At 43.5% G+C, this 22,919-nt stretch overlaps 1 protein-coding gene across 1 annotated transcript in view; it reads left to right on the top strand.

Annotated features, from left to right (window-relative positions):
- HMCN1 (hemicentin 1) overlaps positions 1 to 22,919 on the top strand; it is a 656,490-nt gene that overhangs the window by 333,668 nt on the left and 299,903 nt on the right. Inside the window, exon 62 of the mRNA XM_073592871.1 lies at positions 15,874 to 16,005. Within this exon, the coding sequence (XP_073448972.1) occupies positions 15,874 to 16,005 (132 nt within the window). The remainder of the gene's footprint in view (positions 1 to 15,873; positions 16,006 to 22,919) is intronic.

The raw sequence follows: 22,919 nt of genomic DNA, 5'->3' as shown, positions 1-22,919 counted from the left end.
CATAGGCAAAATGCATCAGAGGGATTCTGCTACACATGTAGAGCCTAGCTGAAGCCATATCTCACCAATTTTACATCCCTAGTGTGCTACGTCTGTGTACATATGGGTGCCGCTTTCTTGTAGTCATCATAGGTGAGCTGCTGCTCTTTCATTGTCCAGGCAACAGGGACATATTCTTGATCAAGCTGTGCTGCTGTTGCAGAAAATGGCAGAATACAATTATAAATCCTGTAGCAGGAGAATAAATTTGCATAAACAACATAATGAAACAATGTATTTAGCCACTTGCCTAGACTTTTCAACTTTTTCAACTTTAAAGTGGTTTGGTTCGTTTTACCTTAATGCATTCTCTGCATTTAGGTTAAAAAAAAATAAAAATGTAGGGGGCGCATGCGCGGCGCTGAGCGTGATGGACGTCTGAGAGTGTAGCTCCGTCCAGCCCGGGAAGATAACGGCTTTAGCAGGGCTAGTATCAGCAATTTCCTCAGCGATTTTATCACCCCTCGAGCCCCTTATACGTGGTGCATGCCTGGGAGAAAGAAGAAACCCAGAGGATCGGCTCAGCACACCCTAACCCACTATCTCCTCCGCACTCGTGATCTCAGCAGCATGTCTCAAAATGGCGCTGCGGGGAGAAGCAAACCTCCGTCTCCGGCCTCATCACCAGGATATCTCCTCGACCAGACACCCCCCCTGGATCCTAGCCGTGAGTACACAGCCTCCCTTACCAAGTCAGACCTAGATAGTAGCCTGGAGGCCATGTACGCCAGACTGGCTGCAAAGTTCCAGACTGAGCTGCACAAAACTTCTCACACACTCTCCCAGGAGATTGCGGCCTTAGGCTCCAGGACAGAAAGACTGGAAACTAAGCATGACGAGCTGGCGCTGGCATACAGTGACCTCTCCAGGGAACACGAATCTTTAGCCACGGCCTTTTCTTTGATGAAATCCCAAATTGAAGACCTCGATAACCGCAATAGATGCAACAATTTTCTTATAAGAGGTATACCTGAATCCGTTATGGATCTCATCCCCACAATAATTCGTCTATTCAAATCTTTGCTCCCAGACACGGATGCTGGATCTTTCACCTGTGATCGCATTCACAGAGCCCTCAGACCTAAACCTCCAGATGACAAGCCTCCCAGGGATATTGTTCTTTGCATGAAGGACTTTTTAATCAAAGAAGAGATTCTCAGAGCTGCTCGCAATCAACAACGCATCACTCTGGACGACCGTACCATTCAAATATATCCTGATATTTCCCCCGCCACCCTGGACAGGAGACGTGGCATGAAAGAGGTTACATCTGCCCTTCAAGCTGCCCGCATTCGCTACAGGTGGGGCTTCCCTTTTAAGCTTGTAATCCCCCATAATGGTACCACTTACTCTGCCACGTCACTCCTGGTAGGCCAAGAGGTACTGGTCAAATTGGGCCTTTTGGATCCTGATGTCATTCGTCGGCCCCCTTCTACCCCTAAACCTTCACCCATCTGGCAGACACCCCCAACCAGGAGAGACAGACGGAGAATCAGATACGACATCGGAGATAGATTGGAAGATCCCTTTCCTTGATCGTCTCAGCACAGACGACAACTACAAGATACCCCAGCAACTTGCACCCCGCACCAGTTTACAATGACCCGGACGTCGGTCCCTTGGAGCTGCGACATGTACACCCCACCCAGCCGCAGCCTGCAGATTCTGACCTCTTTTTTATTTTTGGTTTGAGTCATTACTGCAGGCCTGTTCTCTTTTTATTTTTTTATTTCTATCCACTTGATCTGCAAAGTACAGAACTTATTCCAGGCTGGGTTCGAGACCTTGTAGTCTCGGGAGTTGATATTTCTCTTATCAGGTTTATGATAGTTACCTGATTCGGTTTCTAGTTAGGAAGACACTTGTGTTACTATCAGTCCTATGTTTTTTTTTTTTCTTCTCATTTTTTTTTTTCTTTTTATCTTTTTTTTTCTCTTTTTTTGCTTCAGGTTTTGGTCAGCCATTAGACTATTTTTGCATCAAATCTCTATTGCAGAAATATTTTGCAGGATACATGCCTTAATTAGCCTTAATGTCTTACATTTTTGTATGTTTCACTCTACTGCCCTCCAGTGCTCGAGTATGTCGGCCCTCTATTTGGTCCCTGAAACAATAGGTGCCTGTCTTAGGACCCATTTGGCTCCTATTTATCCCCAGACTATAGTGTATAGTAACTTTCACCATGGTAATTAAATGTATATCACACAATGTTAAGGGATTTAATTCCCCATCTAAAAGGAGGAAGGCCTTTGCCTTCTATAAACAGCTTGGAGCCCAAATTCTCCTTTTACAGGAGACACATTTTACACACTCCTCACACCCTAAATTTCTCCACAGAAGCTTTCCTCAGACTTTCTGCTCTCTGCACCAGACAAAAAGTAGAGGTGCCGCCATACTCTTGCACAGTTCCTTCCCAATGGAAGTCAAACAGGTATTTAAAGACAAAGATAGTAGAAATGTAATAATCAAAGGTCTGATTCATAACAGAGAACTTACTATTGCCAGTATTTATGCCCCAAATGACTCTCCTGCCTCTTTTTTTCACTCCTTCTTTGACCGCCTTTCTCATCTCCATTCACCACACATGATAATAGGAGGGGACTTCAATATGGTTGCTAATTCTAACCTGGATAGATCCACTTTGTCCCCCTCCTCCAAATCTTTTCCCCGCTCTCTCTCCAGTGGACTACTGGAACATCAGCTAGTAGACTCCTGGAGAGCACTTAACGTCGGTACTAAGGAGTACACATTCTACTCCCATCCTCATAAAAGTTATGCGAGATTAGATTATATCTACACTACCCCTATTATTCTTGCTAATACTACAGAGGCTAGCATCCACCCCTGCACCTGGTCTGACCATCATGCCACTGCCTTCACCACTACATACATTAGGCTTGCACCTACCTCTTACTCGTGGCGGCTAAATGAGGCTCTCCTCTCAGATGCAGTGGTGGAAGCAGAAGTTGCACAAGCCATTGAAGAATATTTTAATCTCAATGCCATCCCAGAAACCCCCCCTCCATTGTTTGGTCAGCACATAAAGCAGTCCTAAGGGGCAAACTAATTAGTTTAGCTTCTGCCCAGAACAAAATTGACAAACAAAACATCTTAACCCTTACCAAAGACCTAGATAGCCTTTACAAGAATACCAATCTCCTACAGTTAGAATCCACCAGACAGCTGATTGATCAAAAGAGACTAGAGTTGGATGGCATCTTGTCGAAAAGGGTGGAAAAGGCTCTGCGTTGGTCTAAAGCCAAATTTCTCCTTCATGAGAGCTCCGCTTCTACCCCTTTCGCCAGAAAGTTAATTCACTCGTCCCGCCCACCCCACGTATATAGATTAATGACCCCCTCAGGGCAACTCACATCCCATCCCCAAGAGGTCCTTCACATCTTTGAACAATTTTACTCTTCTCTGCTAGCCCCTCCCCAATTAAAACCCTCTCCAGCCGATGTGGCCTGGTTTCAGAACATTCCTCTACCACATCTCACACCTACACAACTAGATAAACTGAACGTCCCCATCACACCAGCAGAGGTTTTGAATGTAATTAAATCTTTAAAATCAGGCTCAGCCCCAGGCCCTGACGGATTTTCCTCTATATACTATAAGAAATTCTCATCCCTCCTTACCACTAGGTTGGTTCATTTATTTAATTGGGTCCTACAAGGGGGTAGTTTCCCTGAAGAGATGTTACTAGCCAATATGTCCCTGATACCGAAACCTCACAAAAACCACACCCTACCCCAAAATTACCGACCTATCTCGGTCATTAATAATGATTTAAAAATCTTTAGCAGGATCATGGCAGACAGACTTGCAGTGGTTATCCCCTCTCTGATTTCCCCTTATCAGTCTGGATTTATACCCCATAGACTTATCACCGATAACATTCGCCTGGAGACAAATATAATACAAGATGCCAACCTGTTTTCACGTAAACTCCTCATGCTTAGCCTAGACATACAGAAGGCATTTGATAGTGTCTCATGGACATACATCACTACACTCCTACAACGTATGGGATTCCAGGGAGCTTTCCTACAAGCATTCTTGGCCCTCTATCGTAACCCGAAAACTCGGATTAGACTCCCTGGCTGTAATTCTAGGTTTTTTGGCCTGGGCAAGGGTACGAGACAAGGGTGCCCGTTGTCACCTTTAATTTTTGCGTTAGCTCTCGAACCTTTGGCCATAGCTATACTCCAAGATCCTAATATTTCTGGTTATTTGAAGGGCCATTCGACATACAAATTTGGGATGTATGCTGATGACGTTCTGATGTTTCTCACCAATCCCCTGGTTTCTCTGCCGAACTTATTTCAGACTCTATCAAAGTTTGCAGAGATTTCAGGTCTATCCATTAACATGGCAAAATCAAGCGCCCTCCCTATAGGTTACTCTTCTGGAGAACTGCAACATCTTCAGTCAGTCTATCCTTTTATTTGGGTAGACTCTCGCCTCCTTTACCTGGGAATTAACCTGACTAAAGATTTCTGCAGACTCTTTGAAGCAAATTTCCCACCTATGGTTTCTAAACTGAAAGGTATCCTTAAACAATGATCACACCTCCACATTTCATTTCTTGGCAGAATCACTGCACTCAAGATGACAATTCTCCCTAAACTTCTCTACCTTTTTAGATCCCTGCCACTTAAAATATCTAAAACATACCTCCACACTATTCAGGTGTTGTTTAATAGATTCATTTGGAAGGACAAACCCCCACGCTTTGCCAAAGAAGTCTTGTACCGCTCATCCAAAAGGGGGGGTTTAGGGGTTCCTCAAATATGGTTTTACTACCTAGCCAGTAGATACACTCAACAAGCGCAATGGAATATTCACAACTCCAGAGTCCCTTGGGTGCAGTTTGAATGCGAATCCATCGCCCCTCTATATCTCCCTGGCCTTATGTGGTCAAACAATCCGACTAGATCAGAAGTAGGCACTAAAAATTTGGTTACGCGAGGCGCATGCGCGGACTCCTCCAAGATGGCCGCTTAAGCCCGGAGCTCCGCACTGCCCTGACCACCCGGCGCACATAGCGGGGGAACCGGGACCCCGTGGACCACAATACCCACCTTAAGGCTGATAGGAAGTGCTGGGGAACAAATCTATGCCGGTCGGATCGTCCAGGAGAGCCACTATTCAGAGCCTCGGCGGAGCGGGCCGAATCCAAGATGGCGGGCGCCATGCTGCAAGGCACACAGACAGCTGCAGAGAGCCCAGGAGATAAACTTTCCTATGCCGCAGTGACCCGCTCTCTCCCTTCTGGGACCCCAGTGAGTACCCCTCAACTTATGGCACAGTTCACGGCTCTCTCAGAGCACCCTGCGGAACAGCCCATGACACCCCCCTCGCAGCCTCCTTCCCCTCACATTACAACAGGGCCTGAGATGGCGCTCGCTCCAGCCCACACTATCCTCACAGCCCCTGACCTCTTTTCCCAGTTATCAGCCCTGCTGGATAGAGGTCTGGCTCAAACTGCAGCCAAAATAACTGGCGATATTAGAGAGGACTTCCAGGCCCTGGGCTCCAGAATGGAGGCTATTGAAGATAAACTTGATCAGACTATTTCTAAAACCAGGCAGAACTCTAACCACATACAGGTCCTACAGGATCAACTGGACATTGCTCTTTCACGCATCGATGACCTTGAAAACAGGTCCAGAAGGGAAAACTTTAGACTTAGAGGACTCCCAGAATCTATAACCGATGCCACGACGGTGGTCCAAGACTTCATTAAACAACTTATCCCTGACATTCCTCCACATAAGTTGGAAATTGACCGCGCTCACAGGACATTAGGACCCCCGAGAAAAGATGGCCTCCCCAGAGATATCGTGGTTAAGCCACACTACTTCTCGGTTAAAGAAGAGGTGATGAAAAAGTGCAGATACCAACAGCCCCTCACGTGCAGAGGTCACGCCATACAAGTCTTTGCAGATATTTCACCTAACACAATACAAAAAAGGAGAGCGCTGAAGCCCCTACTCTCAGTGTTGGCGCAACATGAAATCAAATATAAATGGGCCTTTCCATTTGCGCTCAAGTTTGATCACAGAGGCAAAACACACTCTTTTCGCAGCCTACCTGAAGGAGAACGGATCCTGTTAGACCTCCGTCTCATCTCTCAAGAGTCAGCTATGGACTTCAACAATTCTGCGGCGGGGTCCTACAAACGCCCATCCCCTGCAAGCCCCTTGCAACCCCTGTGGGAAAAACCTAAACACAAACGCTCCAAAGAAGCCAGACCTCCATGAGACCACGAGTCAAGAAGATGTTTGATGGACTGTCCCTGATCTCTTTTTCCTTATGTGGGCTCCTACACGAACCCAGTTGACTTTTCTTTTTTTTAATTATTAATTTTTTCTACTTAATTATCCCAGCACTAGATGGTCAGCTCTAGAAATTTTCTTTTGATTGGGGGGGGGGGGGGAGGGGACCTTATATCCCCTCTTTCTTTTCCCCCTCCTTATCTCTCTTTTACCTTCTCTTAGTAAGAATGCCATACGCAAAACTCTCTAATCCAGTGCAGTCCCTTGGGGGTAACCCTATTGGGACTGGCTCAGGTCTTTGTATTATATTGTAAACCAACACGATCCTATACACTAATTTAGGATCCAGATCTCCAAGGCACAGGGTAACAAAGTACGATCCCATGACTCTTCCTCATGCAGTGCTTTAGTCGCCAAAAAGAGTTTTATTTCACATGGGCTAAGGCCCAGGGAGCCCTCCCCACTCACCCGGAACCGTGGCCTGGGGGGGAGGGGAGGAAGGTGGGTCAAAGGGTTGGCGGGGTCCTCTTCGGATCTCCAGGTCGGACTTACTCCGATCAGTAGTTTTATTGTTCATTATTTCATTAAGGTGCGCCGAGGTCGCGGCAGTTAGGCTGCACCTCCATTAATCCCAAGGGCCAGGTGATACTGGTCTCCTGGGTTAGGAATCCACCCTGTTCGCAGGGTTCGGACACTTCCTCTATTGTGAGGGGTGATGTGCTCCGTTGCTATCACTGCTCACTCAAGTTCCGACAGGACTTGATTTACCCTTCCTCCCCTCCTCCTCTTATCTCTCCTCTACTCTCCTCTCTAACAATTTATTCTCTTGTAGTTGGCTGTCTGCTGGGCTATACCCACTCTTCCAGTGAGACGCAAAAGGATGTCTTAGCGGTCCCAACTCCGGTTCCCACTCTCCAACTGGAACAGGTAAGCGCTGAGAGATGGGGGGTAGGACCCCTACTTCTGCTCCATGGCTGACACTGACAATTTGACCTCCCTATTAAGGGTGGCCACACATAATACCCAAGGGCTGAATTCGCCTTCTAAACAAAGGAAAGTACTAGATTTTATGAAATCCCGCAAGATTGATATTCTATTTCTCCAAGAAACCCACTTCCCGATCCGGTACAAACCTAACTTTATCCACGCTCAGTTCCCATTGTTTTATTTAGCAAATGCGGAAGATAAGACCAGAGGGGTTGCTATCCTTATATCTAAAAATTGCAGATTCACACTACATAAGGTACAACAAGACCCAGAGGGCAGGTACATCCTAGTTAAGGGCTCCGTAGAAGGCAGACTATATTCCCTGGTATCTTACTACGCCCCTAACACAGGACAGCAAACATTTTTTGGCTCAATGTTTAAGACACTTGGTCCAATGCTAGAAGGCTCCATAATTTTTGGGGGAGACTCCAATGTAGCCTTTGACCAGGGCCTAGATAGATCTAAACCCCCCACCACCCAAAACATCCGTCCAACTAAAATCAGTTCGAAAATAGCTAAATTGTTATATTCACAAGGACTCACTGACATTTGGAGGGAGTTAAACCCCACCAAAAAAGATTACACTCATTTCTCCCATGCCCACCAATCCTATGCCCGTCTAGACCATCTGCTAGTCTCGAATGACTTGATCCCGGCAGCCCAAAGATCACAAATTATTGACACGGTATGGTGAGATCACTCCCTGTTAAGTGTCCTGATAAATAACCAAACCCCACGCCACAAATACAACCTTTGGAGACTAAAAGAAAACATTCTTTCTGACCCCGCCTGGAAAGTAGAAATTGAAAAGGCCATCACTGAATATTTTAATCAAAATGACACCGCAGATGTCTCCGCGGAAACCTTATGGGCAGCTCATAAGGCCACAATAAGAGGGAAATTAATACAAATAGCAGCCAAAATTAAAAAAGAACACGGGATAGATATAGTCAACCTAGAAGAGAACTTCCAAAAATTATGTGCGGAGCACAAGAGAGACCCTGCTTTAGTACCCGTATCTCGATTGGATGCGGCGCGCCTAGAATTAAACTTAGCTCTTACAGCTAAGGCGGAAAAAAGTTTATCATGGATAGGAGCAAAATATTACTATCAGAAGGATAGGGCTGGATCTCTCTTGGCGTCCCGTCTCACACCACGCCCTCGTTCCTATACCTTCCCTAAAATTAAATTAGCGGGCCAGCCCCACACAACAAACCCACTGAAAGTTATGGAAGCTTTCCATGGCTATTACGCAGACCTATATAGCGAACATAAGGCAAGTAATCCCCAAACTCTGACTAAATTTCTAGATAATCTCCCGATCCCTACCCTTTCAGCGGAGCACAGAGACAGACTCGAAGCTCCAGTTTCCACCGCAGAAGTTCTAGCAGTTATCAAAAACCTTAAGAGGCGCTCCGCTCCGGGTTCAGATGGCTTCTCCGTACCATACTATAAAACTTTTGCAAACACCATAGCGCCTTATCTTGCTAAATTCATTAACTTCAAAACCAAGGGAGAGCCTCTGGATCCGCAAATGAACGCTGCTTTCATAACCGTGATACCAAAACCAGACAAGGACCAGGGAGAAGTATCCAACTATAGACCCATATCCCTGATTAATAACGATCTGAAAATTATGACTAAAATTATGGCAGACCGTTTGGCCTCCTTTATTGGATCCTACATCCATAAGGACCAAGTAGGGTTCATCCCTGGAAGGCAAGGTCCTGACCAAATCAGAAGAACGGTGGATGTAGTCTCCCTCCTGCAATCGGGCTGGGATGGCAGTGGGGCCCAAAAGGGAATGTTGCTGTCTCTAGATCTACAAAAAGCGTTCGACTCTGTCTCTTGGTCTTACCTATTCTCAATTATACAACAATGGGGTTTTGGCCCACGGTTCACAGGGTTACTGCACTCCCTATACTCTTGCCCTGAAGCTAGAATTAAACTACAAGGACAACTCTCTGATCCTATTAAAATAGCAAGAGGGACCCGCCAGGGCTGCCCGCTCTCGCCACTGATTTTTGCGATAGCGATTGAATCATTGGCAATTGCTATACGCACTAATCCGGACATAGCGGGGGTGCGCTGCGGGCCAACAACACATAAATGCGGACTGTTCGCTGATGACCTCATTCTTTACCTCACGTCACCAGTAACCTCCCTCCCAGTGCTATGTAAGCTCCTAGAAGACTTTGCACAAATCTCTGGATTAAGTGTTAACTACTCCAAGTCCCCAAGTCCCAGGCACTTAATGTGTCCGGTGTCTCAGCTCTGGTGTCTCGGCTGCAGGACGCGTTCCGCTTTTCGTGGAGCGAGTCCAGCATAAGATACCTTGGAGTCAACCTTACCCCCAAATTCGAACAGCTATACCAAGCAAATTATCCTCCAATATACAAAAAATTAGAATCCGATCTCAAACAATGGTCCCCACACAACATTTCCTGGCTAGGTAAAATAAACTCTGTAAAAATGACTTTGCTACCGCGTCTACTATATATTTTCAGAGCGCTTCCGATCGCTATACGGAAGGATCACCTCTCAGCATTCCAAAACAAGGTAGTAAAATTCATTTGGGGATCGAAAGGACATCGTCTCCCGAGACGCACCCTATTCGACCTAAGAAATAAGGGAGGATTGGGACTTCCAAATCTTTTTTGGTACTACCAGGCGGCTAGATTAGCACAGATATCAATGGTTTACGCCAAAACAGCCAGACCTGATTGGGTAGAAATGGAAAGACAGGCAGTGCCAACATTTACAATTGACTTCCTCCTCTGGTGCCCACCAAAGGGTAGGCCCTCAGTCTTGTCTCCCGCCTTATCACAATCTTTGACGATATGGGACACTCTCAAAAAGAGCCCTGCTTTGGTGTTGCAAAGCAAACCTCTATCCCACATTTTCCGCAATCCCGCGTTTCCCCCGGGTATGGTAAAAGCTTTTCAGTGGTAGATGGACAGGGGAATGTACCGGATCGGGAACTATTTTACCGCAGCTGGGCCGTTTTCCCTCAACCACTGCGTTAAACATCTGAATCTCCCCAATTCGGAGCGGTTCAGGTTCTTTCAAATATCACACTTTCTCCAATCAACCTGGGTTGAGAAACCAGAACCACCGCAGTTCACCCCATACGAAATATGGTGTGGGGGACTCCTGGAGCAGAGGGGGGGAATCTCCTTAATCTACTCTTCGCTTGCTGCTACAGATAAGAAAGCCACGTTCATGCTGGCATGGGAGAGTGAATTACAGGACACATGGGAGCTAGATCACTGGCACACGACCTTCTTCCGATCCTTCAAGGGCATTTATAATATTTCCCTGATTGAAGCTAGCCTAAAAGTAATCACCAGATGGTACTTAACCCCCTCCCGGCTTGCTATGATGCATCCCTCGGCTTCCCCTCTCTGCTTTCGCGGATGTCACATGAAAGGTTCCATGATACATATATGGTGGGAATGCCCTAAAATCAGGACCTTTTGGCAAAAAATATTTTACACCATATCCAAAATAACAGGCAAGACTATTCCCAAGTCTCCTCTAACAGCTCTTCTCAACCAACCCATTTCAGGGATCTCAAAATCATCGCAAAAATTAGTATTTTTCATTATCCTGGGAGCCAAAATTACCCTTGCTAAAGCATGGAAGAAGCCCTCAGTCTCTCTCATAGCAGCAAAACGGAAAGTGTCATGGATAATGGCCCAGGAGAAATTAGTAAGCTCTTTACTAGACACCTCAGCAAAGTTTGAGAAGATTTGGGAACCATGGTCCAATTACATAGGAATAAGGGACAATCCAAATTATTAGACATAGACCCTCGATGGAGGTGGGGGCGCCTAGCAGACAGCTAACCTTTTCTCTTCTCTACACTTCACCTCTCTCCTCCTTACTCCTCTTTCTTCTCTCCTTCCCAAAACCAAATTTTTTTTTTTTTTTCCTTTTCTTTCTCCTTTTTTCTTCATATCTGGCAGGTAAAAATAGGACTCACACCTTCAGTTGGTCTACACTGGAGTGATCCGTAGTAGAAACTTTTACTTAGTAGTTTGTCCCTGTGGTTAAAATATAAATAAGAGCATCTTTATGCTTCATGACTAAGCAGCGGCTTTGCCAGAGGGACTTTTATTATTAGTTTGAAATGTTATCCGTTTAGCAAGCTATTTTTTGCTACCAAGATTCATTTGATCCTTTTATTAATTTTTTTACTTCGTTAATGCATCTCTCTGTCATTAGGCCATTAGTTGATGGAGCCCATTCCTCTCTCCAGCACAGTGTGTTCCCATGTAGGGGTGCTGGTGGATGAATTGGATAGATATTCTAGGCACAATCATCAAGGCCGAAATAACACGGATACTATAAGATCTGACTCTAGGTATTACCAATTACAGCTATTTTATGATGTATCCATAATGTATAAGTTGTTACCGTGCAAAAACAAACCACTGTATCATTGATATATAGTTCTCCTTTTATTTTTTTTAAGATATGACATGTAACTGTAGCTTGTCATTTTTTCAAAATCTAATAAAAATCATTTAAACAAAAAAAAAAAATTTTATTACGCAAGCAGGCCTTCAACTCTGGGACACATATAAAAAAACATACAATCTCATCTCAGCTGTTCCTCTGGGTGCCTCATTTCTAGGAGATTCTAGATTTCCATTGGCCCTTGATAGACCCTCCTCTTTCCAACTCTGGATTGATTTAAAACTAACTACATTAGATAAATTTCTCATAAACTCAAAATTCATTTCCTTTTCTCAGTTGCAAACCAATTACCACATCCCAAACACTGAATTTTATCACTTTTTACAAATACGTCACTTCTTCCAAAAGCATTATTCAGGCCCTTTTGCGACCTCCACGACTCTATATGAGGACATATGCCACGACTCACCTCGCCAAAAAGGCCTTATTTCACTAGTCTACATCAATTTGGAAGTTAACACGGAGGTCGCAACCCTAAAATATAGATCTCAATGGGAAGCTGAATTAGACCCGGAGGACAATGATATAGACTGAGTGAAAGGCTGGCAGAACCTACGCAAGTGCACCAAATCTATTATGGTGCGTGAAACCGCTATTAAACTGATGACACGCTGGTACTACACCCCAATGCGTATTCACAAGATCTACCCACAATCATCCCTTCTCTGTTTTAGGGGTTGCATGCAACAAGGCTAATTTCTCCACACATTTTGGGACTGCGAGAAATTACGCCCTACATGGAATGAGATCCTGATAGTAATAGACAAATTAGCGGGCAAACCTCTTAACATTTCCTACCAACATTGCCTATTATTTCAATCTCCTTCAGACACCCCTAAACCGTTGGTTAAACTGATCCATTCTATCTGTATAGCTATGCATTGGGTGGTTGCTCTGCATTGGAAGTCAGCTTCAGTACCATATTCACAAGTTATTGCAAGAATAGACCACATGATGTTGGCTGACAAAATTTATCACACCCTACATGACACTATCCCTCAATATGACGCCATTTGGAATTTGGTTCTTATTTAGGCTCCAAACCTGACCGTTTTATGTTTCCTTTTTCCTTTTATTTTTGATTTTGTATGTTTTATCTACCTGTTTGGTATCTTTTTTTTCTTTTCTCTTTGATTTGGTCTCTAGACATGTTTCATCTATTTAGCTAAGTTCAGACTTTCAGACTATGTCGATAGCTCTAATAGATATACATAACTCAACAGTATATTTATGTACTTAGTCTTTGCATATAATTTGGATCCCTGCACTCTTTGTATTCATTGCTCTGACTGTCTCGGATTTGTAACTGCTTCTCTGTTATTCTAAAAAAACAAAAAAAACAAACAAAAAAAAAACATTTTGAAAACAAAAAAAATAAATAAAAATGTAATATTAGCACACCTGCCAGTTCCCTAAATACTTATTTGAACCTGATCTCGATCCAGCATCTGCAGCAGCTCTTCTTTCCTCTCCCCTGTCTCCCAGGCTTGGCTTGAGAGCCATTGGCTCCTGCTGTTTTCAGTCAAAACTTGTGAGCAGAGAGCGGGGTGTGGGGCTGAGCTGGGCTGTATGTCTGTATAGACACAAACAGCCTGGATCAGATCGGGATCAAGCATGCATTCCATTTTTAAGGATGACAGGGAGGGGAATTGAGACACTAGCAAACTGTTTGACTTTAACAATCTTGCCTATAGGTACAGGGTTACTAATTAACAATCAATCTACAATTCTATGGACAATTTTCCTTTGCCCAATTTGGATATACAAATTTTTTAATTTGAGTGATGTGTATTAAAATAGAGAGGTGTGGAACCACAGATTGTAGGTTCTTCCTGTAGTTTTTGAACAGTAATCACTCTTCAAACAAATAGTAATGGTTAGGGATGGGCTTTATGTTCGGGTCGAACATGAGTTCGACCCGAACATTGGCTTTTCGCCCGTTTGCTGAATAGCGGACAATTTGGGGTGTTCGCAGCAATTTCAAAAGCCAATGGATCACCCTTTAAAAGTATATGGGAGAAATCAAAAGTGCTAATTTTAAAGGTTAATATGCAAGTTATTGTCATAAAAAGATTTTGGGGACCTGGGTATAGGTCACAATAAAAGTGTAATATTCCTTTAAATTTCATACCTGGGGGGTGTCAATAGTATGCCTGTAAAGTGGCGCATGTTTCCTGTGTTTAGAACAGTCTGAGAGCAAAATGACATTTCTAAAGGAAAAAAGTAATTAAAAACTACAAGCGGCTATAATGAATTGTCGGTCCCGGCAATATACATAAAAGTCATTGAAAAAAATGGCATGGTATTCCCCCACAGGGAAACCCTGAACCAAAATTTTAAAAAAATGCATGGGGGTCCCCCTCAAAATCCATACTAGACCGGGTCTGGTGTGGATTTTAAGGGGAACCCCAGGCCAAAATGTAAAAAAAAATGGCGTGGGGCCCCCCAAAAATCCATACCAGACCCTTATCCGAGCAGGCAACCTGGCAGGCCACAGGAAAAGAGGGGGGGACGAGAGAGCGGCCCACCCTCCTTAACCGTACCAGGCCACATGCCCTCAACATTTCACAAAAAAAGTGTCAAAAATGTTTAAAAAAAACAATAGACGGTTTTTGACAATTCATTTATTAGTGTCTTCTTCTTTCCCCGCTTCTTCTTCCATCTTCTTCTGGTCTTCCTTTGTTGTTTGATGCCGGAGGAGAAGACCGGAGGAAGAAGCAGAGGAAGATAGAGGAAGAAGGGGGGGAAGAACAAGATGGAGGAAGAAGAAGAAAACCAAAGGAAGACCTTGTTAAGGGGGGCTTCCAGATTCCGATAAGCCCCCTGCCCGCAGACCCCCACAACCACCGGGCAAGGGTTGTGGGATGAGGCCCTTGTCCCCATCAACATGGGGACATCCTTCGCATGTTGAGGGCATGTGGCCTGATATGGTTCAGGGGGCGGCGCTCTCTCATCCCCCCTCTTTTCCTGCGGCCTGCCAGGTTGCGTGCTCAGATAAGGGTCTGGTATAGATTTTGAGGGGGACCCCCACGCTATTTTTTTATTTTGGCACGGGGTTTCCCTTAAAATCCATACCAGACCTGAAAGGCCTGGTATGGAATTTGGGGGACTCCCACGGAATTTTTTTTTAATTTTGGTTCGGGGTTCCCCTTAATATTCATACCAGTCCCAAAGGGCCTGGTAATGGACTGTGGGGGAATCCCATGCTGTTTTTTTCAATGACCTTTATGTGTATTGCCGGGACCGACAATTCATTATAGCCGTGAGTAGTTTTAAATTACTTTTTTCCTTTAGAAATGTCATTTTGCTCTCAGACTGTTCTAAACACGGGAAACATGCGCCACTTTACAGGCATACTATAGACACCCCCCAGGTATGAAATTTAAAGGAATATTACACTTTTGTTGTTTCACTTTAAGCATTATTAATATCACTGCGCCCAAAAAATTGGCCACTTTTAAAACTGTTTTTTGCATTGATACATGTCCCCTAGGGCAGGACCCAGGTCCCCAAACACTTTTTATGACAATAACTTGCATATAAGCCTTTAAAATTAGCACTTTTAATTATTCATTTTCATGTCCCATAGACTTTAATGGTGTTCGCATGTTCGAACAAATATTTTGCCTGTTCCCATGTTCTGGATGCGAACCGAACCGGGGGGTGTTCAGCTCATTCCTAGTAATGGTTGATTGCCTTATACTTTAAATGGATTGCTGTTAAAAAGTTTGCATTATGCAATAGTCTTTATGGCTTTCAGTATCTTTAGCTGTCGTGAGTGGAGCATCTATGCAGCTGAGCTCAAAGGTATTTCTTATAGCCCAGGAATCCTAAAGTACATTTCTAGAGCGTTCCATAATAAAGCAGAATACAAGCTACTGTTATATTATAGTTTAGGCTGAAATATCATATATCATATATAACATACAGCATATCTTCTGTTGATGGCATAAACTAGTGGGTTTTTTATATTGGTTTGGTTTTCAAGATGCCAATATCATGGCACTATTTTATTTAAAGTAATAATTACATTTAATGCATTGGAATTCATTTTCAGTTGTTTTGAAATAATCTTTTCTTTCAGTACCACCCAGTATACAAGGTCCCCAAGTGGAAAATAATAATGGAATAATTGAAAACTCCGTTACCTTGCAATGCAATGCTTATGGCATACCCCCTCCAACAATTACCTGGCTTAAAGATGGAAATCCTATAAGTAAGCATTATTTTGCTATTGGTGTACTGATTCTCTAATGGTGGACATTAATCTTAAGCACGATTTTTTGTATGAACGTTCTCTCGGGTCTGGCACTACAAAAATGGTCTGGGACAGTGTTGATTTGCATACACTATAAAGCCTGGCTGTGTCTGGCTACAGTACTGTCTGAGTCACTGATCAAGCGTGCAGTAAATAATGCTGAGAAAAGAAAATGTTGAGTTTCTTATCTCTCTACAGGTTTTAGGTTAGTGACACATAATGTATGTACGAAAAAATGGGGACGTTTGGACTATCTCGGTACCTCAAGGATATAGACAAGAATTTAATTAAATAAGATTTATTTATAGAAAAATATAATTCAAAACAATAAAGTGAAAAACATATTCACAAATAGATTTGTATACAGTCAATAGTTACAGCCGTGTACAATACTTGAAGATTGCAAAGAAGATATTGATGAACCCCAGTATTGTCATGGGGTGTCGGATATGATATGTCTTGGCAGCAATCCTCTACAAGTTTCTCAGCATAGGCTGCTTCTTCGGGAGGAGCCAGTCAATATCATCTACAAGGTAATTCATAATCATAATTTCATATTCAAGTGACTGTAACTAAGATGGTAAATATGATGAAGAACAAAAAAGGGGGAGAAGAAAAGAAATTACATCATAATATAGAGCTATATGTGTTCTGGGAAAAGTCATACATTGCTTACCCGGAGAAACCACGGCAGCAAAAGTACCACAAAAGAGGCACCCGAGGGTATTCCCCCCATGGTGGACACAGGAGAAACTAAGGAGTTCTAAATTTCTAAATTCATAGATAATATGATATAAGGTCTGTTGAAAAAAGATGAAAAAAATGTATAGAATAGGAGAGGGGGAAAGGGGTTGGGATGGAAAGGGAAAGAGAAAACAGAACGAAAACAGGAATGAAGACAAGAGGAGGGGAAAATGAAAAGGATAGGGGGAGGGGAAAGAGAAAGGATAAAAGGTGAAGGGGGAGGTGGAAGGTAGAAAGAAAGAGAGGAAAAAGAAAAAAGGGAGAGGCGTAGAAAAGAAAAGAGGGCAAAAGAAGAGAAAGGGGGGATGCAGAATAGAATAGTGGTGAAATGTTAGAAGAAATAGGCAAAAAGAATATAATGAGAATAAAGTAAAACATAATTAACGCAATCATCCACCTAATGAAAACCAACCTAAACCAACCGACCGAGGGCAAGAGGTTCTAGGTGAATTTGTGTGCTTTAGGGGAAATATTCTCAAGATGTTGCTAGCTGATAAGTATTGTAGCATAGATATTTCCACAGGGTCTGTCTCAACAGCATCAAAACCCCTAAATGATGTGCATATATCAGTATATGCATCAATCAATGATTGCATGTTTCAGCTTGTACTGATACCGGTTTGCCCACTATAGGTATTATACCCAGTATGGCTCATATAGGTAACAGGTTTTAAGAGTAAATATACTAATATTAATATAATATATAATATATTATTGTACTATAATATTGCACTTATAATAGTGTTTGTTTAAAGCAGAGTTACACCCAGAAATGGAACTTCCACTGATCGGATCCCCCCCCCCCCCCCCCGGTGTCACATTTGGCAAATTTCAAGGGGGAACAGATACCTGTCAAATTCAGGTATTTGCTCCTACTTCTGGTGAAAGAGTGCCGCACATTGTGTGGTGAACTACACCTTGTCCGGCCTCTCCTCCTTCCCCCCGCTGTCTTCTGGGAGAGACACAGTTCCCAGAAGACAGCAGGGACCATTCAGAATGAGCAGCGCAACTCATGCATGAGCAGTAGAGAACCAGGAGAGAAGCCGAAAGTCTTCACTGCCTGGTTTCCTTACCAGGAATGGCGACGGCAGCACCCATGAGTAGTTTTGAAGATTGGCTCCGGGTGCCAACATCGCGGGCTCCCTGGACAGGTAAGTGTCCATATATTAAAAGTCAGCAGCTACACTGTTTGTAGCTGTTGACTTTTAATTTTTTTCTCAGGCGGAACTCCACTTTAGGCAGGATCTAATTCACCATGTGTTGCCTCAGAGCTCATATATCCCCAGGGAGCGGCTGCCTAACTGGAAGCTTCTCTGTGCATCCTTATATGCCTCAATTCCAGCGACACGCCAGTCAGGCAGCTGACGCCAGCTGAGGATGTCACCAGATCCGACTCTTCTCACTGCGCATGCATGATGCGCACGCCTGCGTGTGACTATCTAGGGATGCGGCCAAAGCCCATCATCCAGGTGGGAGTGGACTGATATTCCATTTGAGGAATCATTCCTCTCCCTAGAGAGGCGCATGCCCGCCGCTGGGGGAACAATATCACCTCAGGCTGATGATACAGCTGCGGAGGTCCTGGAAACAATGCAGATCAGAAAAATAAATAATAATACAAAGCTTTATAACAAAAGGAAGAATGACCATGACATATAGATTAGCCGCAGCCAGCTTAATGAAAAAAAATATATAAATAGCTTTACAAAAATATAAATAAATTTACTCCGAAATATTAACTCTATATATTAAACATATATATACATTTATCCCTTGATAAAATCAAGGGAAAGAAGTTGAATGGGTGTATCATATTTGATTGGCATTACCAGTTCTGCACAGTAGGGACAGGAAAAAGGTCTAACAATAGTCAGGGGGAAGGAATACAATTTTAAATTATATTTATTATAAAAATGTTTTGTATGTGTGTGCTTCGTTTAAACCGGGGGGGGGGTATATTGGCATTGAGACGATCAATCCATATAGTTTCCCATTGAAGGATTGAGCGATCCCAATAACCTCTCCGCATATCTTCTAGAATTACCTCTAGCACCACAAACGTAGCCACTTCAGGCTTAAATCTGTGGTGCAAACCTATATGCGGCCTACTGTTGTAAGTTTTCCATGGGCTAGCATAAAGGATTATTCAATACAAATAAAGACCAACAAACACTTCTTTCTTTAATAATTATTTATTTATTTTGGCAAATTATTTATAGGCCACGGTGTTGTTCAAGGGGTAACCTGATAATTGTATTAACGATAATTAAATTAAATTATGAAGCCATCCTGGCTATAATAAATTAATATAAGAATTAAACGGTGTCCATCCAGACAATGCTAGAAGACTATTCCCCCACTAAACAACACCTATGACAGATTTCAAGAAATAGGGAGGGAGGGTGGGAGTCCCGATCCTGTCTTGAAGGGGGGTCTACGGGTAACAGCCAGACTTCTCCTTTATATCTGCTCCTGATTTGCGGGCTTTGGCAAGCCGCCAATTTTAACCAACCCTCGGCTTGTTGCTGCACAGGTAGCTGTTGCAGTAACCAATGACAACCTGTTAATATATTAAATGGAAAAACAGCATCCCTTTGAGCTCTCTTATGTTGGTCCCGCATATTGCGTGAACCTTTCATTAGAGGAATAATATAGATGGTCTCCTATTCTCTGCCATAGTTCTATGATGGTTTTGCCCACATAAAAGGCATTACATGTGCATACCATCAGATAAATAACTCCTCTCATATTACAGTTGGCATGAAAGGAGAGGACACATAATTCTCCATTAGGGAGTATAAATTTTGTGCCCTCTTGTACCCAGGGGCATTGTGTACATTGGCCACAACAGAATATACCACGAGGACCTTGAGGGCCACATGGTCCTTCCTGATAGTGGCTGCTGGTAAGCCTATCCCCTAATGAGTTAGCCCTACGAAATACCAGTTTCGGATTGGATCTGACCTATTTCTTAAGGACATGGTGATCAGTCAATAGATGCCAATGATCATAGTGGATGCAGTAAACTCAGGATACAGACTGAAAAGATAGGCTTTTCTAAACTGATGTTCAGGCTGCAGTCAATTATTTAATGTCAATGTAATAAGGGCTTCAAAATGACAAAACTGTTTGTCTGTCTGTTCCAGTCAAAAATTTTTTTAGATCTGCTTATGAGTGGAAATAATTGAGATCTTTCTACATAAAGATTGAACAAAAAAAACACCTAGATTGGGTTAAAGTGTTTTTTTGTTTCAATTTGTTTATTGAGTTTTTTAACATAACAAGGAAAGTACAATACATCATGGAGAAGCTACATGACTAATATGGTTTAAATGTGTACAGAACAATTGCAGTACAGTAGTACAAGTATAGTAATCATTAAACAACATTTCTATCATTAAAACCAAGTCAAATAATGGATCTTATGGAATTTGTGGAGAGGTTGTTGCGTATGGTAAGAAAAAGTCTCCACTGGTGTTATTGGAGCAAGGAACAAGGTCTAGTGTGCATGTTTTGGTGAGGGTTAAAGCCACGTAAACTTATATCTGCTCCTTTGGCATCCAGACACACCGATCGGGTTCTTACTGTGTCTGGATGGGGGAGCTAGGAGCCTCATCAAGCAATGTTGGCATATGGTTAGTTGACCTGTACAGAGGAGTGTTATATTTTCTGCCAATGAGATAAAGTGGTAGATTGGGTATCTTTAAGGGGGGTATAGCTAAGGAAGCACTCAATACCGTGAGGGGGATATAGTCATATAAATACCCAATGTTGTCAGGACCAGCCTGGACAACATCAGGTAGTGTTAGCACGGAAGGGTGAATAATGGTGTGAAGGGAGTTTTTCTCCCGCGTGTGCAAAGAATAGGGAGGTAGCATTTTGCAGGTTTTCCCGAGTTGAATAACAGCGTGTTAGTGTATAGAGTTGCGGTAGTCGGCTGTTTCTTTAAAATGTGACCAGCAAGCCCAGATTTTTTGGAATTTTGTGGGGTTATCTCTAGACTGATGGATAAGGGCCTCCATTTCTGCAATTCTTTCTATGCGGCGAAACCAGTAAGAAACAGTTGGGGGGTTGGTCTGTCTCCAAAATACTGGTATGCATTGTTTGGGCGCATTAAGGAGGTGGAGAGTGAGTGATTTTTTGTATGCTGAATATGGTATAGATGTGTGGTGGAGTATATATTGGGCGGGAGTATAGTCAGGTGTGAAAGTTGTGATTTGGGCGGTGAATCGGTGTACTTCCTTCCAGAAAGGTTGTATGAGTGGGCACTCCCACCATATATGGAGTAGGGAGTCTTGTGTTACATTGCATCTCCAACAGAGTGGGGAGATGCTGGGGAGGTATTTATGTATCTTTACCGGGGTCCTGTACCATCTGGAGTATAGCTTGTATCTGTTTTCCTGTGCAGATATATTGATGGAGCCTTTGTGAATGTGTTCAAAGATCTGGTCCCATTCAGCGTTAGATAGATCTAAAGAGAGTTCTCTTTCCCATTGCTGGCTGATTGTGTTAGATTTGGGACTGCAATCTAAGAACAGGAATGAATATATAGTCGAGATCAGATGTCTTTGTGGTTCTGTGGCGGAGCAGATGGTTTCGAAGGGAGTGTATTCTCTATGCCATTTGTTTAGAGGTTTGGAGCTTTGAATAAAATGCCTAACCTGTAAATATTTGAAGAATGGAATAGTCTGTTCAGGAAAGTGAGAGTGGAGGGTTGCATACGTCGTGAACTTGTTATGGAAAAAGTGTTCTGCTCTAAGGGAAGGGTGCTGTCGTGTGGTATCTATGTTGATTGGTAAGAAGCCAAGAGGGAAATCAGGATCTTGATCGATAGGGGTTAGGGGTCCAGGCGAGGATGCTAGGTTGTGGCAAATACATGCTTTCTGGAAGTGGAGGAGGGTGGATTGTATAAGTGGGTGTTTTGTACAGTCTTTAGGGATCGTTTTCTGTGAGATCCATGGTAGGTGTGAGATCGGAAGCCCTGCAAATGACTCTTCGAGTTTAACCCAGTCCTTAGTGTCAGCGTCAACATGCCAGTTGACGATTCTGGTCAAGAGGCAGGACCAATGACATTTGTAGATATCTGGGAGACCAATTCCCCCCTTTGATTTTGGAAGGGTTAATCGATCCCAGCTTAGTCTGGGTGCTTTGGAGGACCAGATAAAATTCCTGCAGAGTCGCCTGTAGGTTGTGAATAGGGATGAGCTTCGTGTTCGAGTCGAACCCATGTTCGACTCGAACATCGGCTGTTCGGTCGTTCGCTGAATTCCGAACGTTATGGGCCGTTCGCGCCAAATTCGTGTGGCGCGTCACAGCCCATAATTCACTGCGGCATCGCAGTGCATTGCTGGCTGATGATTGGCCAAGCATGCACTAGGACCCGCATGCTTGGCCAATCACAGCGCCGTCTGATCAGAGAGCCGTAATTGGCCAAAGTCAAGGAGGCTTTGGCCAATTATGGCTCAGGGGATTTAGTACATGCCCCACACTATATAAGGCCGCCTACACGGCGGCCCTGTGTAGTGTGTGTTCCGGTGTTGAAAGAGATAGACAGAGAGACAGTGTATTGTGTATATATATGCATCCCAGGTGTTGCATATATATATATACACTGTATTCAGTTTAGCTAGATCCGTTCCTGTTATCTTCCTACTGACAGGCAGGCTTGTCTTGTTACAGTAGTTACAGCTACCTGAAGAAAATTGCTGGTGTTCTTTTGATCCTATTAGTACCACAGTCAGGCAGCTAGACTATTTACAGTTAGTGCAGTGCATCCTGCTCACAGTGTTCAGCTAAAACTACAAGTTAGTGGGGTGCGTCCTGCTCACAGTGTTCAGCTAGACCTACAAGTTAGTGCGGTGTGTCCTGCTCACAGTGTTCAGCTAAACCTACAAGTTAGTGTAGTGAGACCTCTGCACAGTGTTCATCTAAAGCTACAAGTTAGTGCAGTGCGTCCTGCTCACAGTGTTCAGCTAGATCCGTTCCTGTTATCTTCCTACTGACAGGCAGGCTTGTCTTGTTACAGTATTTACAGCTACCTGAAGAAAATTGCTGGTGTTCTTTTGATCCTATTAGTACCACAGTCAGGCAGCTAGACTATTTACAGTTAGTGCAGTGCGTCCTGCTCA

This window comes from Aquarana catesbeiana, linkage group LG07 (genome assembly GCF_042186555.1).
Source record: "Aquarana catesbeiana isolate 2022-GZ linkage group LG07, ASM4218655v1, whole genome shotgun sequence".
NCBI classification, from domain to species: Eukaryota; Metazoa; Chordata; class Amphibia; order Anura; family Ranidae; genus Aquarana; species Aquarana catesbeiana.
Note: the sequence above shows the minus strand (reverse complement) of the source record. Positions and strands in the feature narration are given on the sequence as shown.